Source organism: Dufourea novaeangliae, unplaced genomic scaffold (genome assembly GCF_001272555.1).
Source record: "Dufourea novaeangliae isolate 0120121106 unplaced genomic scaffold, ASM127255v1 scaffold61, whole genome shotgun sequence".
In the NCBI taxonomy this organism is placed as follows: Eukaryota; Metazoa; Arthropoda; class Insecta; order Hymenoptera; family Halictidae; genus Dufourea; species Dufourea novaeangliae.
In genome coordinates this window covers 600,672-618,277 of record NW_015373931.1, presented here as the reverse complement: position 1 = coordinate 618,277, position 17,606 = coordinate 600,672, and the positions used below count along the sequence as shown (strand labels likewise).

The window sequence follows — 17,606 nt, the reverse complement described above, 5'->3', positions numbered from 1 at the left end:
AAAGGATATAATATGTAGGAAAATTTTCGGACAATAGGATGGGTATATATAATATTCCCAAACAATCGAAAAAAGAACAACAAAAGCACAATGTAGAAAACCGCTTTGTTTGAAAATTTGCTAGGCACCTCAAAGTTTTTATTATTGTGATGTTTAAATTCATATCTTTTTAAGTTGTAGAAAATAGATTTGTTAAAGTTGACAGATGTGCCTGCAATATTGTGTACATGTAATGTAAATACTGGTTTTTCTAAATTTACTTTTTCAAATATCAAAAATAAGTATTCTTTAGTCTAAGGTGTTTTCTTTTTGAGTTCATTTCGTTAAACATTTTCTTTTGACATTATATTTCGAGAAATATAAATGCAAAAATTCAGACTGAAATCTAATAGTATTTTTACGACTTTGAAAAAAATTCGGCATTAATAGTTAATAACTAGAATTAATTTTGTCTATCACAATATTCTGTTTCGACAAAAAGGAAATGCTACTTTACTCTAGAGAACAGAATACGTAATATAGGTTCTTCTGTGTAATCGAATAAAATCAATTTTGAAACAATAACAAACTGACTTAGCAATTCAGTCTTAATATTTTACATTACGACCTGCTTTAAATTATTGTTCCTTCGATATTTAAATTTGTTTCCTACAAGTTCGTGTCGTAATAGCTGTCGCCAATTTCTTCATAAAATTATATTATAATACGCATCGAGACACTAGACTGATCGACTTAATAGCGTTCGATTAAGTTCTTCTGCCCACATATACTCATTGTGCACTAATTGTATCAAAGAACATAAATCATAAGTGAAGAGCGATATGGCAAGTAACAGAAGCTAAGATTCAAGAGAAGATCACTTACTTTCTCCATTGTGGAATTCTGCGAGTAGCGCAAATAAAACAACAGAGGATCGGGAACAAAATAAAAAACGCGTTAGTATCCACTCGTTCATATAAAAATGGTGATGAGAGATGACGACATAAAGAATGGTGTCGAGATTCTGAACTAGCGCAACTTTTACAGATTTTCGAATACTTCTTAGTTACTCAGGTCAGCACGTGGGCACGGTGTCGCATATTTAAAAAAAAACGTTTTCTCGTTTGCGCTTCCGTGCCATGGTGATGCTAGCATATGATATTTTTTTTTTCGAAAACCCGCAATCATCAACACGCAAGCCACTTTTCTATTGTACAACACTACAAAAAACAGGGACTAACAATAATAATCATGTATTATAGTAGAGACGCAACGAGGCCACATCACTCACACTCTGCGGAAAAAAGACATACGTTAGGAGAGCAACGTAAGGCAGACCGTCTCGAAATCTGTTGTCGACCCTCTTTTTTTCTGTTTTTATTTCTGATGGAGGATCAACAAGTTTTCACGAAGTGGAACCACATTTTCTTAACCCTTTAACGATGGAATTTTGTTTTGGAAATTTTGTTTGTGTGGAATATATTTTTCAATCTTTACTAAAATTTCAATTTTTACAGCAAATGGTATTTCATGTTTTCACATGACACGTATATTCGTCATTACCTGAGAAATGGTAATTTCCTCATGACCAGTATACTCGTCAAACATCATTAAAGGGTTAACTGTTTCATCCTGCGGAAATTATAGAACGAGTATGCTCTGCATGACAGATTTCGATACGTATGCAAAAAACAGCTTGAAGTTTTCATGTAATGAGGTGTCTAATGGACGTCCAGCAGCCACTATAAGGAAAATGTGTTCGACATGAGGTAAACTATCTAAAAGACAAACGATTCTTTCCTTGTATTTACGAGAGCACGATTAACATTTTCTGATGTATTATGTACTATGTTATATGTGTGAGGTAATTATTTTGAAAGCATAGATGTTTTTTTTAACGTTATTCAATGGAGAAAATTGAAGATCGAAATCTTAACTTATCCTTCTAATTTACGATGACGGTAAAAATGTCAGAAAAGGCAAAAAATTATTCGTTATATGATTTTTTCATTTGAATGTAGACTGAGTAGCTTTGCCCTCAAAGAAACAGAAATATGTTTAGTATACGAACATTCCTAACAGTGGATGTAAAAGTTTTACTTTTAATAGTGATACGCGTATAAAAGACGTTCCCATGACTGTATCGACAAAATTTTGAAAACTTATAAGTAGTCTAGAATTTACTTTCAGAAATTTTTCTCTTTAAAGTACCATAAATCTCATATCTTCAATGTTTTCTATTTCTATTTATAGACTTAAAAAATCATCCTGAATAGTAACTAGATCTAAATTAGCTTAACTAATAAAATTGTTCCAATAGTAAATTGATCCATTCTTGAAGTATTCTTTACTTTCTAAACCTAGACATATTTTATTTCGTAATATTTGTTTCTATTTACTTTGTAACTTAAAAATATATTAAGTAAATGAAACTTAAAATATTATCTTTACATTAAAATCATTCAATTCACATGTGACGTAGAAAATTGATAAATGTAAATCATACAGACAGTAGAATAATAAGTCAAAGATTTTATACCTATGGGATGATCAATAGAATATACACATATCTCTTTACCATTTTTAAGAAAGGAAGAATGGTAAAGGAAAAATTGACATGATTTAAAAGGGCTACATTTTCTATAATCCGAATTCTGACAAGTTCAACATTTTCAATTATATAAAATAATTAATTTCATTATTGTATGTATCGTTAAATGAGTGTATATTTTAGATTTTTAAATTTGTATGTATTTAAAACAGGAATCAACTTACATAACCAGCAATATATTGTTCTACTTTTACAGATGATGTCACTCCACCTTGAACATAAGTCATTCCGCTAAATGAAAGTATGGGATCATAGGAAATTAGACCTTTTTAAACCATTCGAATTTTTCACTAACATATTATTCCTTAAAAGCAAAAAGGAGATATGCTTTATCCCATTTCTTAGAATCACTATGTATTCTTGATCTAGAATTGTATAGATCGTTTATAAATGCATAAATTTCTGCGTGTATGTAAAGTTAAAAAATGTTAATAAATATGGACCGGGAAGCCAAACATTTTTAAACTATAACCTCAAGATATTTTGTTTAATAGTCGCATCAAATTCTAACTTGTTAATATAGAAAATGTGTAATGAAACTAAACATGAAATTTATTAAGTAAATAAGCAGGTTTTCAGTAACTAAATTATTATATTACTACGTTAGACATATACATACGTTAACATTAATTTTTAATCTTAATCGAATCTTTATTTCAAATTCTTATGTTTCGAAACATTGAATGTCGTTTTTATGATGCAAGATATCGATATCTTTATGATTTAAAAATTATTTCCATTTCTATTGTTTACTGGAAATCTTTACGCAACATGGGTATGTTTTATCTATCTTGCGTATACTTTTCTGGAAAAGCTTAGGATTTCAAGATCAACTAATGCAAAGACTTTCTAATTTTAATACTGGACTCTATTCATCAACAAAACAAGCAGTTATTCTTTTAATAAAAAATAATAAATTAAATTGATTTATTATTTGAAATGTAATTCATTAAAGAATCATGGTTTTGTTACTAACATTTAGCTTGTACACAACTGCGTACAATAACAATCATTTCAGCTACATTTTTGAGCTTGAAATGCTATAACTTTTTAAGAAACAAGACACTGTACTGCGATTTCCTGAATACGATTGATCTTAAGGCCACAACTATTTAACACTTTAGTATCCACTGATGAGAACTACATATTCGCAAAATAGCAAATCGTTTGGTCCGAAAAAATGAATCAAAATGAATCAAGTAACGTTCGAATCTAAAAATAATTCTAAACTAAAAAATTGAAAGAAAAGTAACATACATTTCACACGAACATAATATATTTTTCCGTTAATTTATACATACACGGAAATGCCTAAATTTATAAAGGGAAAATAATAAAAAGGGCATGTTGTACCTGTCCCTCCACATTCCTTGTCCTTTCGACATGGTACCAAGAGCAGCCAGCGATGTGTTTAGGGACTCTAGGGACGCTCTGATCTCAGAACAAAATCTGGTATAATTATGGATGAAAATTTCATTTCATGCTCATGCTGTTTGTTTCGTTTCGTGCACACACACACACGCACACACACACACACGCGCGCGCGCGCGCGCGCGCGCACGCACGCACACACACACACACACTCTCTCTCTCTCTCTCTCTCTCTCTCTCTCTCTCTCTCTCTGCCTTCCACACTCTTTTTTTCTTTCTACAGAGTTTGTTTTAGGAAATGTGTGCTTGTGGAAAATCGTAGTACATTTTTAGGTACATGTGCGTGCAAACTCATGTGCTCTTGTTGTACGTGGGCTAAAATAAGAAAAACATTTTGAGGTTACACCGAAGATCTGCTTGGCAAGAAGGTAACTCCTGGTAAGAAGATAATACCAAATCATTGTTCGTCCAACTACAATGAGTGTGTTGTCCTACTAAGCGCAAAGAGAGAATCCATTGTAATTAGATGGTACAAGACCATCCTTGTTTTATAAGCATGCCATTTTTTCCACCCTGTTTCTCGGTTATCTAGATAAGCCAATAGGTAATAGATGTTACTGGTTCGCTTGTAGATTTGTGTAACGATGTGTTTGTGAACTGATTTAGAAAATATTGTGATTTTGGATGACTTCTAGGTTTATTTGAGACACCTGGGAACTGGCTTTATCGGTTTCGTAGTGGGTGAATGTATAAAATTTATGATAATACAGTAGAGCTCACTATTACACGGGGGATACGTTCCGTGGTCTACGAATCACACACAGTGGGTCAAAAAAGTATTCGTACAACCTTTAAACCAGAACAACTCTTTCAAAATTGGACCAAGTGACTTGAGTTTCTTTGTGAAGTTAGAAGGATTAGTGTACTAAATGATGTGTTACTAAAATGTTGAATAAGTTGCAATTGATCGTAATTGCGAAGAAACTAGTAATGGTCGCTTTTTGCGACTTTTTATCTAAGATTGTAATGAAAATTTAATGAATACATTGCTTAGATTTCTGTTAGTTATATGCATGTTGAAAATTTCATCGAAATCGGTTAACGTTGTTATGAGATACAAACGGTTAAAAATGTTGAAAATCGCAGTTTTTCGTGACTTTCTGACCTACAACTATAGTATATCTAAAGATTCTTACATCTTTCGATGCCTGTTACTCGTTTCTGTATTAACCGACTTCAGTTTGAAAATGTAACTTAATACACTCTGGCTCTGGGTTCCAGATATACAGATTATGTATGCATATGGAGATATATATTTATAAAATGAGCATTTATATTTATATAAATTTTTCTAGAAAAAGTGCCAAATGAATAATTAATGATATTTCGTGTGATACTTTAAGTTAGAATGTGAGAATGTATACTTACATACCGTGTCATAAGAGCCTGTTTTACCGTATTACACAAGCATTGCCACACTTATTGTGTTGTGTTACACAAAGCCGTGTTATATAGAGATCTACTGTATATTACAATAAATATTCATATTTTTGTAAAAGAAAACGATAACTGGAAGTACTAGAATTGAATAATCACAAAAGATTGTACTGTTTCATTTAGTTGCTCCTTAATTTCGAAAATTTGTTGTTACGTTACGATGTATAAGAACAGCGTATATTGCAGTCGATTATTATACAAATACACAGATTAATTCATTAATAGTATTTATCGTCGTTATTTCTCTGATTTTTCACATAACATGATAATTTACAAGCTGTCCGGATAATTGGTACCCGTCAAAAGTAAAACCAGTTGTATGTAATATTAAAATAAATGGGATCATCGGGGGCCCAGAAGTCGTCCTAACAATTAAACCTAGTAAATTAGGAAATATAATGGAAAATGTTTTACACTTGAATCTCTGCCCTTATAAATTAATCTAAAAAAAAATGTCAAGGTCAAACATCTATTTTATTTATCAGTCTTCATAAATTCAACAATATTCATTGCAATTATATTAACTTCAGTGAATTGCTGATAGAAAAATCACCTTCACAATACACATACGTCGAGCGAATAACATGAAAATGTTTTTTAATACTTAAGCAACCGACATAGTCAAATCTCATTTAACCCTAATCTAGATGTAGAGCACATAATAACTCTCAAAGTGCATTTTTAACTTCATCTTTTGGAAATCTTACGTTTTCAGCTAAACACATAATATTTAAAAACAAAACTGAAAATAATAGCAGATCTCGATGTTTAATCACTCAATTCTAGAGCGTGAAAATAATAGAGGAGGGGTGCCAAATCTGGACCACTACTGTAACTTGTCATGTGTAAGCAATTTGCCCCGTATGATAGACAATATATGTATATTACTTGTATACTAACACGGAAAGTATCGTACCCGAAAATCCTGATTTTAATGAAACTTCGCATGAAGGTAGTACAAATTGAACTATTCTTGGATCGATCTTTTTTTTCCTGCCCGTTTTCATTCTGAAGGGGTAAAAACAGCCCTTAAAGGTTTCGCGTTTTTTTGTTTTCTTAATATAAGTTTGTAACAGTACGAGATAAAGCCAAACTATAAATAAATAGATTATTCAGTTTTTTATGATCTATTACAATACCGAACAAACATTTTCAATGATGCGTCGTTTATAAACAAAATGGCTTCTTTATTATTTTACATATAAATTCTTAACCATAAGAGACAGAGATAGTCATTGCATGTTGTTACATGTGCATTTATCAATGGTTCATTGAATTATTAAATCATATCATTCATATAAATTTTTTTATTTGGAAAAATAATTTTCTACTTTTGTACTTATATGCTTATGCATATATGCGATATCTTGTGCCATTCGTATTTTGTTCTTTGAGAAAGTTTTACCAGTGGGATTTTATTAACTGACTTATAAAATATTTATACGACTTATATAATAACTTTCTTTCGGTAGCGTAATAGATCATAAAAAACTGAACAATCTCTGTATTTACAGTGTTGCTTTATCTCGTATCGTTAGAAAGTTATATTAAGACAACGAGAAAATACAAAACCTTAATGGGCTGATTTCACCCCTTCACCGTGAAAACGGACACGAACAAAAAATTCCTCCAAGCATAGTTCAATATGCTCTATACTAATACGAAGTTTCATTAAAATCAGAACTTTCGGATTCGGAACACATGTATTTGTTACATATATTTTTTATCATACGGCGCAAATTGCTTACACGTGGCAAATTACAGTAATGGTCCAACCTAGGCGATAGTCCAAATTTAGCAATCTTCCCCTGGATCTACACTTTCGGTTCCAATGGTACCATCGAACAATACTGATCTCTGAGTATGAAAAATTTGATATGCCTATTAATCTCTATAAAATGGATCCTTGTATTTTTTTTTTTTTTGAGCCTAGTAGGTCATTTCACTCCGTGTCTTTATTTCTCGTCTCACAAGGGAAAGCACTGAAGTGTCCCCCTCCGATTTTGATGAAACTTCGATGTCTGTTAAACAGTCAAAAACAAGGGATACGTATTTTTTTATCGGCTGAGACACAACTTTAAGGAGTGAAACCACCCCTCGAAGTTTCCACCCGAAAGTACTATTTCGAAAATCAAAGGAGTACATAAAAAACTTCTAATGGACGAGGTTTGCGGTTTTTTATGTAGAATAATATGGTGCTAACAAATTGTCCAAAATATGTTTTGTTTATAACAAAAAAATTTCGGATTGAAAGTTCAAGGGGTGGTTTCACCCCTTAAAGTCGCGTCGCAGCTGATAAAAAATATACGTATCCCTTATTTTTGACTGCTTAACAGACATACGAAGTTTCATCAAAATCGGAAGGGGACACTTCCGTGCCTTCCCTTGTCAGTATCAGAGTTCTCAGATACGCAGACTATGGTCCAGTATTAGTAGGAAAATATGGTGCCCAAATCAGATTAAACTTATACCATCAAAGAATCGTTCATCCCAAAGATATGTCAAGGAACAACATGCTTATTACTATGTAATCTATTAACTGCTACGGGCAAGACACGATGTAAACGGGGCACCAAGCGAATTGGTTCTTGTTTAGCTGGTTAACCGATTACATAAACGTTAAACTAAAAACACTCTGCATAGAATTAAAAAGGAAAACAGGATTGAAATAGCTTGCCGTGAGACGTATGATGGATAACGGAAGACTGATTAGTACGGTAGTTACGGATTTGGTTCTCGTTAACTCCATTTTAAAACATATCGTGACGCCTTCGTAACGGTAACATAATGGTGCTGTTATGCGTTCATTATGCACGCGATTACGTAACACAGCGGAATTATGCCGCCCATTACATAGTCCCATAATAACCTTTTTATCTTCCCTATAAGGAATCTTATGCTGCAAACGTGTGTTTAGCGCGAAACAACTTCATCGAATATAATTAGCTACAAATCGACGTAGCTTACTCGATGATACTGTCGTTTTTTGTTCGTGAATTTTACTAATTATGATTTTGAGTATATTAATATAGAGTCTGTCCCATAATCAGTGACACAATCCACGCGAAAGTGATTCCATGTGTAAAAAGAAATCGAAAAAAAAAAAGGAATAAAACGTGTTGATTCTTCGTTTTTGAAACAATTAAATTTGATAATTTCCCTGATATGCACTTATAGTCTACAGGCGTCCGGATACTTAGCAATTCTGAATTACACAATGTATCGAGTGTGTTAACAGTCCGTATTGAATAGGTTTGTTTCATCGATGTTACAGTGGTATCACGGTTTTCTATCGATAATTCTTTAGTATTAATGGCCACGATAGCGTACACGGTTGAATGAAAACTCATTCTGACTAAATGTCTGCAACGTCTTAGCGACTCGTTTTTAAACGCAGAAAAAAAGTTAGGAAGTGACAGTTGTAACTTCTTGCTTTTATGTATATTGTATATGTACCTTTTCGTTTAATTGTTGTTATAATACTGTTATCGATATTTTCTGACAATAAATATGACTCATGTCCTTCTATAAGAATTTAATATATCTAATTTTGATAAAGTAGAATGACAAAATCAACAAAAAGAATTGTATTTGTAACATATTTTCCAGATGTTTACAAAGATTGTTAAGATTCTTATGGAGGGTAATGTACGTGCTTCCGCAAACGATTAACTCCTATCCATCTGAATATTACTCGCTATTTCTGTATACTTGTAACAACTGTAAAGGCACGGTATTGCATGTTTTTTATCGTCTAATTTGTATTAATTATTGTGAAGTACCATTACTATTGCCTATAAATATTAATCGTCATGGAAATAATCCTGTATATCAATAAAATAATCCTAAAATGGAATAATCGTAATAAACAGACACGTGATTTAAGTGGTAATCATACATAATGTTTGTTTAACGAATTATCAGATTTGATTGCCTTAAAAACTAGGCTTGTAGAACTAATTTTATTCTGTCTGCTAGATTTGCTTTTACACATAAAATCACCTACTTCTGCGCTGTACTATTATTTGCAGGACATCTTTCAATAATATGTTATTGAAAATTCTTTACCACATAATGTAATCAATATAATATAATTTAATTTCAGTGTACATTATAGAGTTGCATGGACAGTGATGAAGTGTGAGCATATACATTTCAAGTAGAGAGTAACAATTGTTATATTCCTTATGTAATTAAAATTACGTTTTAAAACGTAACATTCTCATTATATGGTTAAAATAATCGATTACTGAATTACTTTGCTTGATTAGTTCAGAAAGTAATCAACCGGTGCTGTAATATTACACTTAAAAAATATTATTTACTTTTAGAGTAAATAAATTGACTTCAAGAATTATTACAGGACGTTAAATTGACAATAAACAATCATACTTCAAAACAGTATTACAAACACCTCTGATTCTTACTATTAGCATCAAAGAAATTTTTCCATATGAATAAATGAAATCGAAAATACTATGGATACTATATCAAACTCAGATTTTCATAACTGAATTAAATTATTATTTTCTATAATTTATTATAGAAAATAATAAACAGCTAATCTATGATGTGTAATAGAACATAATCACTTCACATCGTACATAAATTTTACTATAAAATCTACATGGTCACACTTGTACTCATCACTATACGCTTGAAATTTTTTTAATTTCTCTGGCTCCCTTATTTTTCTCAATAATCGTTTCAAGCCAATCATAAATTAATTTGTAGACATGTCAAATTAGATGGAAGTGGAAAGTCGAAGCTCACTTTGTACAGCTCATATAAACATTAATTCCCACGATCTAATATTACATTTCAATATTATCTATCAGCCACTAATCTGTGGGATTAATTGTATAACAGGAGTCTTGCACCAACGCACACCGTGTCACACTATAATACACAACATTATTGTTTCTCAATGTACATATACTCGCTATCGTTTTGTACTGTTTCTTTAGTTAGGTACTCTATCACTTGCGTGCTTTGTGCTTTCACGTTCTTCACCACATTAGTGCCCCTTTAATTATATACATTTTCTTAACTATTCGAAAATACATGGACTCGTAACATGTATACATTTAATTTTTACGAAACTTCCCTGCCCAATACAACGTTAACAATATTAATTCTCTTGGAAATTAAATTTTTGTTGTCTACATCGATTTCCACCTCAATACATTAAATTACACTGTTATCTCAACATCAACGAAGTGAATTTTAGTAATTATACAACATTATCATACAAAGTTGCATTTCGAAATACTTTGTGTTAGACATCCAATCAAGTTTGTTTCATAAGCGTGCAGATTCAAACATCGATAAACAGATCTAATTCCCGTTTTAAATTGAATTTTCATCGTTAGCCTGAAATTCTTGTTACACTGTTCAATTCAATACAATTACTCACAAGAATCTTGCAATGTTATAAAATGCCCAAACAAACAACATGCATACATAAAAAACTATTCTTAAATTTCTCTGTTTCTTCATTTTTAAATAATTCAAATTAGTAGAAGTTAGATCGACAGTCGTTTTTTCAATTCATCGTGCATACACGTTTACTCCGCAAACAATTTTCAAATCAGTGCAGAGCAATGCACATCTGTTCTCGTGGCCACGCTTTTGAGCAAAAAGTTTTGTTCCAATCGGAAAGCAAGTACTACAGCGAATCCATAGACCGATAGGGGTGATCCACAGAATTTAGAAACAACGTATATCTACAGCAACTCTGCAGATTACAACCACGTGGAAGATATCCTGATAGATTGCAGATCAATTTTATTCGAATTGATTTTTCTCGGATAAAGTATTTAGAACAATCAGATAGTTTGAACACCTTTCCAGATATGCATTTGTTATTTGGGTAAGTTGTACATTTTTCGTACAAATTAAGCGATACTTTGCGATGCAGTCAAAATTTACGACAGAGATTAATACTATAAATTATTATAAATTAGATATTAATGTGCAATTTTCTTCCAAATATATTTTGCAGTACAGATTGAAATGAATAGTACAACCTACCCTAAATCGTAAGATTTGTTGGATATTGTTAGATGAGTGAAGTTTGTAGTATAATAGGAGAACTGTAATGAGTACATACCCGACGTGTACTGGGTGCCTGTTGATATCAACATTGTCTGGTTTGACATTGGCAGCGTTCGATCGTTGATAGTTTTCTTTTGTAATCATCTCGGTTATAGTTGGTGCTACAAAGCAAATGCATACACATTAAACATTTTGTAGTTAAACAACGTTATAACAACAAACCTTCAATAATACTACAATATCATTCTAATTTTACTTGCTAACACTCATTTTAATTTTACTCAAATAATAATTCAGAATTGAAAAATTCTTGACATTAAATGATTAGGTTTCAATGTTCATTTCTTGAATAAAATAGTTGCCTGTAAACGAACATTTTATTTAGTAAAATTCTTTTACCATTATGATTTAAGAATATTTTGAGATAGAAATTAAAAAATACAATTTTGTTCACGTAACGAAAGCTATTTTTATCCCAGATATTTATATTTCTTACGAAAAATTTCATCAATTTTCCATTTGTAATAAACTGTATCTACATTACGTAATATTGTTGTTACTGTTATTTACTTAAATATATCTTATCTGTCCCAGAAACATTTTAATAAAGCTAGAAGAAAGTGTTTAAATTGCGGTTTAATGTCGGAGTGTTAAATGGGTTCATTCTGCGAGCTTAAATATGAAAAGCTTACTTATTTAGCAAGAAGTTATATGAAACTATGCATGTAGAAGAAACTGACTCTATTTTATAACTAGAGGGAGGAGTTCTTCCCTTCTTTGATGAACGTTTCTACACGTTAGCTACAAAGTGAACAAAACACTTCATTAAATCCTATTAAACTTTTCACTGTAATATAACTGTATCTTGTACCTTTATAATATTCGCAACGAAAACATAAAATCAGCAGTCTAGTTATAACTACAATTTTTAAATCGAAGGTTTTATCTCTTCTACGCCCGAGTAAATAATGTGATGTTAGCATATCTAATGGGAAACATCATTCAAAGTGGTAGAATGTAGTAAATAAACTTTTTCGGTGCTATCAACATACTGAAAGCAGTGACCGTTTACGTAGATGTGAATATGGAGTATTGATTACACAATATTTTAACGGTAATTTCGAAAACAAAATACAATATCTATTGTCCGATTGTCCGAACAAAACATATTTTTGTAGTACATCTTTTCTTTTACTGAAATAAAACACAATTTACGAATCTGGAACCAATCATTCTGTTTCCTTACAAATAGAAAAGAATGGTTGAAACAAAGTTTGTATACAACTAAATCCACTTGTCTTTTAATCCTCGTGCATTGTTTAAGAAATTATTGCATTACTATTCCTTGGATTAAATTGGAACTGGACTAAAATCGAATTAATGAAATGTATCTACCTTTCTCTATACATATATGATATACATATACTACTGGTGTCAAATTAATTTAACAAATATTATAATGAAAAAGATAATTAAGAATGAAATATTAGTTTCGAGTCAAATGGGCCTGAATAGTACACGAGGGTTAAAGAACTAAAGAACCACTGTACTTTTGTCGCACGATTCTGAATAAAGATGTAATTAGACGATGTACAAAAAATGGTTACCAACTTACCACTCTGTACCAATCTGTACAAATCACTTTTTAAACTATATAACAAGTTATTCAATTCTTGATAATCTTCCTTTAGAATTCTTACACACAGAATAAAGTCATAGAAAACAAAATATCCTTGAATCACTTATTTATTTTTCTATCATTTTCTACTATATGTAATCAAGCAAATGAATAATTTCCAATTACCTTCTATAATAACACATAATGTTATTAAGCTGGTAACATAATATATACATATATATTGTATATGTTTAAAACAGAATGTATATTTACCATTAGAAACTAAACATATATAAAACCTACGTTTAATCACTTTGAACAAACAATTAACTGTGTTAAACAATCATTTTCGTTTAAATCGTTTCATCAAATTTAGAACACTCATGAGAATCAACTACAACTAGATTTTTCATCTAATGACTTGGTACAATTACACTTATCGACAAATAGCAAACAACTATCACCGTCAAAGTCAACTAAGGAAATGATCTCAGTAGTATATCACGTATCTGAGCATACATCTTATTTTTGCAACTGGAAGATTACAGCTCTGCGCGTCGATGCTAGCTTACAATTAACTTTCTGCCATTTCGAATAACCTTTCGTTATACCTCGTTGAACTTAACATCGGCTACAATCGGTACCGCGCTAAGAACAAAAAGAACAGCACTCTACTTATTGCTGGAATACATCAAGATGACTCTGACATCTCTTCCGCGTTTCCAGGGACATATAATTATTTCAATTATAAGATCCTTCGTGATATAACACATTTATTTTTATATATGTATTTATAAAAAGGAAGAGATATGTAACAATAAAATTATCTACTTCTGTCAGACTAGCAAGAATTACGAGATTTGAAAGAATAAAAATTAATAAAACGATGATGTTATTTATTCACATATTCAAAAAAAAACTTACGGAAAATTTCAGAAAATACTGTTATGGGTTCGAATAACGTTCAATGAAATTTCAAACCAGACACTTTGACTGCTTTGATAGTTTTAATATTAAATCAATCAATATTACTATAAGAATTATAATGAAAATAACAAGACAAAGGTAAAGATGTAATGCGTGACAACAGAATGTTTTTTAAAATATTAGTGATATAAAATAAAATATTAATATGTACATATTTTATTACATTACTTTTTAGCCAACCCAATACAAGTATTAACTCTGCTGTTTTCGTCACTTATTCTTTACGTTCGGATACCTTTGAATAAAATTATTTCGAACTATGAAATAGTTTGTGCTTAAAAAATGGGCAATACACAAAAAGTAGGCATAAAATGTAAGTCCGTTGGAAATTAAAAACAAATATTTAAAAACATAATACCTATTGAAATAGAATCTTCAATTCGAGTCACATAGATCCGAGGAAAACAGCAGGGTTAAAACCACGACCCCATAATATTTCCTACAATGGCATTCTAACTTCAGCTAAATTGTAAGCTTAAGTATCTCAATGTTCCATTAGCTCTGTAAGGAATAACGAAAATAACCTCGTATGCAAAATTATTTATTCAAATATTAATTTAGATGAAGAAACGTGTAAATTCCTGAAAATAAGACCCGACAGATTAAATAAGTTATCACTCGAATCGTCGTCGAAGCGTATTACATACGACAATGGTCAATGTAATCATACATATGTTACTCAAGGTTTCGGTAAATAAATTAAAAATCCATTAGCTGATAAGGTACGGCGAAGTTTACGAGCAACTCGCCTGAGAAATTTATATAAACGTGCAAACACTTCTGGGACATGCAAGACGAACATATTGACACGAGACGCTTACCTCCGGAATGTCGATTATCCCTCTCGTCGTCCGTCACGTTTACACGCATCGAGTCATCCCCCATGGATTTCATGTCGTCAACAGTCATGTATCGATATTGCTGTTGGTCGCTAAGCATCGGATCTTCACCTGTGATCAACGTGAAATACAAAACTTTTAATAACCATACGAAAAAAAACCAAACATCGGAGAAAAGATACTATCAAGACCCAACAAGAGAATGAATAGAGAAATCTAGAGTATACATATACTGTTTGAAGTTGCATGGGCAGATATGGAGAACATAGTGAAAGTTTATGCATCAACGTAAAAACAAAATGAGTTAATGAGCCTGCAAAACAAATAAAAAATTATTGCCATAGAAATAATCTCAGTCAAGCCTAAAAAGAAGCCAGATTTTAAGTGTAGTGTCGTTATGGGCATGAAGTGTTAAACTTTGGCCCTACTCGGAGCTCTGGGACGTAAACTAACCGGGAACGAAGGTGATTCGTGACGTGTCGACGACTGTTAAAAACTTTCCATCCCTATGAAATGATCGTTAATTTCGATTGTGCCGGGTGAAAACACCGGGAACGCGTTAACACTTTAACGGTGGAATTTTATTTTGGAAACCCGTTTCTGCTCGCGTAATTAAAATCAAGCGATGACGAGTATACTCGTCAAACGCAGAGTAAATGCACCTACTGTAAATTTGAATTAAATTAAACAACAAAATGGCAAATACTACATTTGCTACGAGTTAGTACATTTAAAAAATCAATAATTTTATTGTTCCAAAATTCATTAATATAAGAATTATTATTAATACAAACTTAAAAAATTCGTAACTGAAGAAAATAAGAAAAATGCACGCACATGAAAGCCTTACATCATGTGATTCCTTTATTCTAACAAAAGAATAGAACTAAAAAAGTATACTCGTCATTACCAAAAAAATGGTTGCCTCCCCATGACGAGTATACTCATCGAATACTGTTAAAGGGTTAAATATAAGACAGAATGTACATTCTCAGAACATAACATTCTAATGTGTGTATCGGAAAGCTGCAAGTGTTCAACTTTAAAGATAACATTCATAATTATCAGCCGAGGAGAAATCGCATAACACATACGGAACCGTTTCAATTAAATCTTCGCTACAGATACACTATGAAAATGCGATGAAAAACTGTTCAGTAATTGTTACCGTTTTTTCTTTTTTCACACTTTACATACCGTGGCACGTTAAGACACTCGTACGGGTCGAGGACAAACAGACGACTGATTAAGCATTGCTGATAAACTCGACACTATCGAACGTGTTCGCACGAGTGATGATAATGCGACGTTCTTACCTTTCCGCTACAATTGATTGTGAGGTAATGATACACGTGGTACGCGCGAGGTGTCATAAATGAATTTTCGGTAAACTCGGAAACGGACACGCGTACAAACGGTGTCGCATTTTTCACGCGACTGACAAATCTACGCGGTTACTCAATCACCTCATACAGCCTCGATCACATCTTACATTCCGTATCAGATATTCCGAGATTATAGAGCACAATTATCCAATAAACGGTCAGCCTACAAACCCAATGCCCACGATGAATGGCGACACCATAACACTATTAGATCACCACATAAATAGTGTCGTTTCTTGTGTCATTTCCAACGAAGAAGAGCAGTCGTTTTTTACAGGAAGAATTTAAAAATTATTGGAATACGTAATACAGTTTAAAAAGCAATTGAAGCCGTGAATTCCGAAACTGTGCAAATCCATCAATTAACATTGTAATTCTCCATTAGCTTTTTTTATTCTTTTTGTGAGTATTGTTTATACATACAGTTTAATTATGTTTATAATGATTTTTAATCATTTTCAATATCGTCAGATACCAAAGTTTTTTTATATACAAATATATAAAACCATAGATTAACAGTGGACTTCTTCTGTTTTCAAACTCGTGGCTTCAATTCGCAATTAACTAATGATTAAAAATATTCAAACTATTCATTTTCCTGGGATCTATTAGATTATACCATATGAAATTACCATTTCTATAGATCGGAACAGAAACGATTATTTCGAATAAATAATTTTTGTTCCATTAAAGTAGTAAGCTTTTTTCGAAAGAAATATTATCTGATAGATTATATTATTATAAAAATGGGTGTTTTTAGATTATATGAATTCTTCAAACTCAACAACTACCAATTCTCGATTAGAAAATGTTTTGTTTCTTGGAAGGAACTCCCGATAACAAAAAACCTAACTTTTCGTTCGATAAACATCTTATGATTGTCGTGCCTAACGCAAAACTTCATAATTTAATTCAGCTAATTGTGCGATAAACTAATTGACATTCATATTGGAAAAATATTAACTATTCCTTTGATACCATACCCAGATAGCACATGACGCCTTAAAGACGGCTTGAAGGCGCCTCAGACCTAAAATAGTCGCAAAATTGGCGTCTTCAAGGCGTCATGTGCAATTTGGGTATTGTTTACTTACGTTGAATAGCCAAACAATCATAATAAGAATTCAATAATCAAACGAGATATAAAGAAGCACAGTGATGTTATCATTTCTGACCAGTACACTAAACAATGCATCTACAAAGGGTAGATGTCCCAATTACTGCCAACTTAAGCTATTAGACTAGAATGATGGGTGCAAAAA

General features: G+C 31.8%; 1 protein-coding gene across 1 annotated transcript in view; it reads right to left on the bottom strand.

Moving 5' to 3' along the window:
* LOC107195145 (ankyrin-3-like) overlaps window positions 1-17,606 on the bottom strand; it is a 54,318-nt gene that overhangs the window by 15,534 nt on the left and 21,178 nt on the right. Inside the window, exons 15-17 of the mRNA XM_015584930.1 lie at window positions 14,942-15,070; window positions 11,571-11,676; window positions 865-882 (exon numbers count right to left, since the gene is read on the bottom strand). Coding sequence (XP_015440416.1) covers window positions 865-882; window positions 11,571-11,676; window positions 14,942-15,070 — 253 coding nt within the window. The remainder of the gene's footprint in view (window positions 1-864; window positions 883-11,570; window positions 11,677-14,941; window positions 15,071-17,606) is intronic.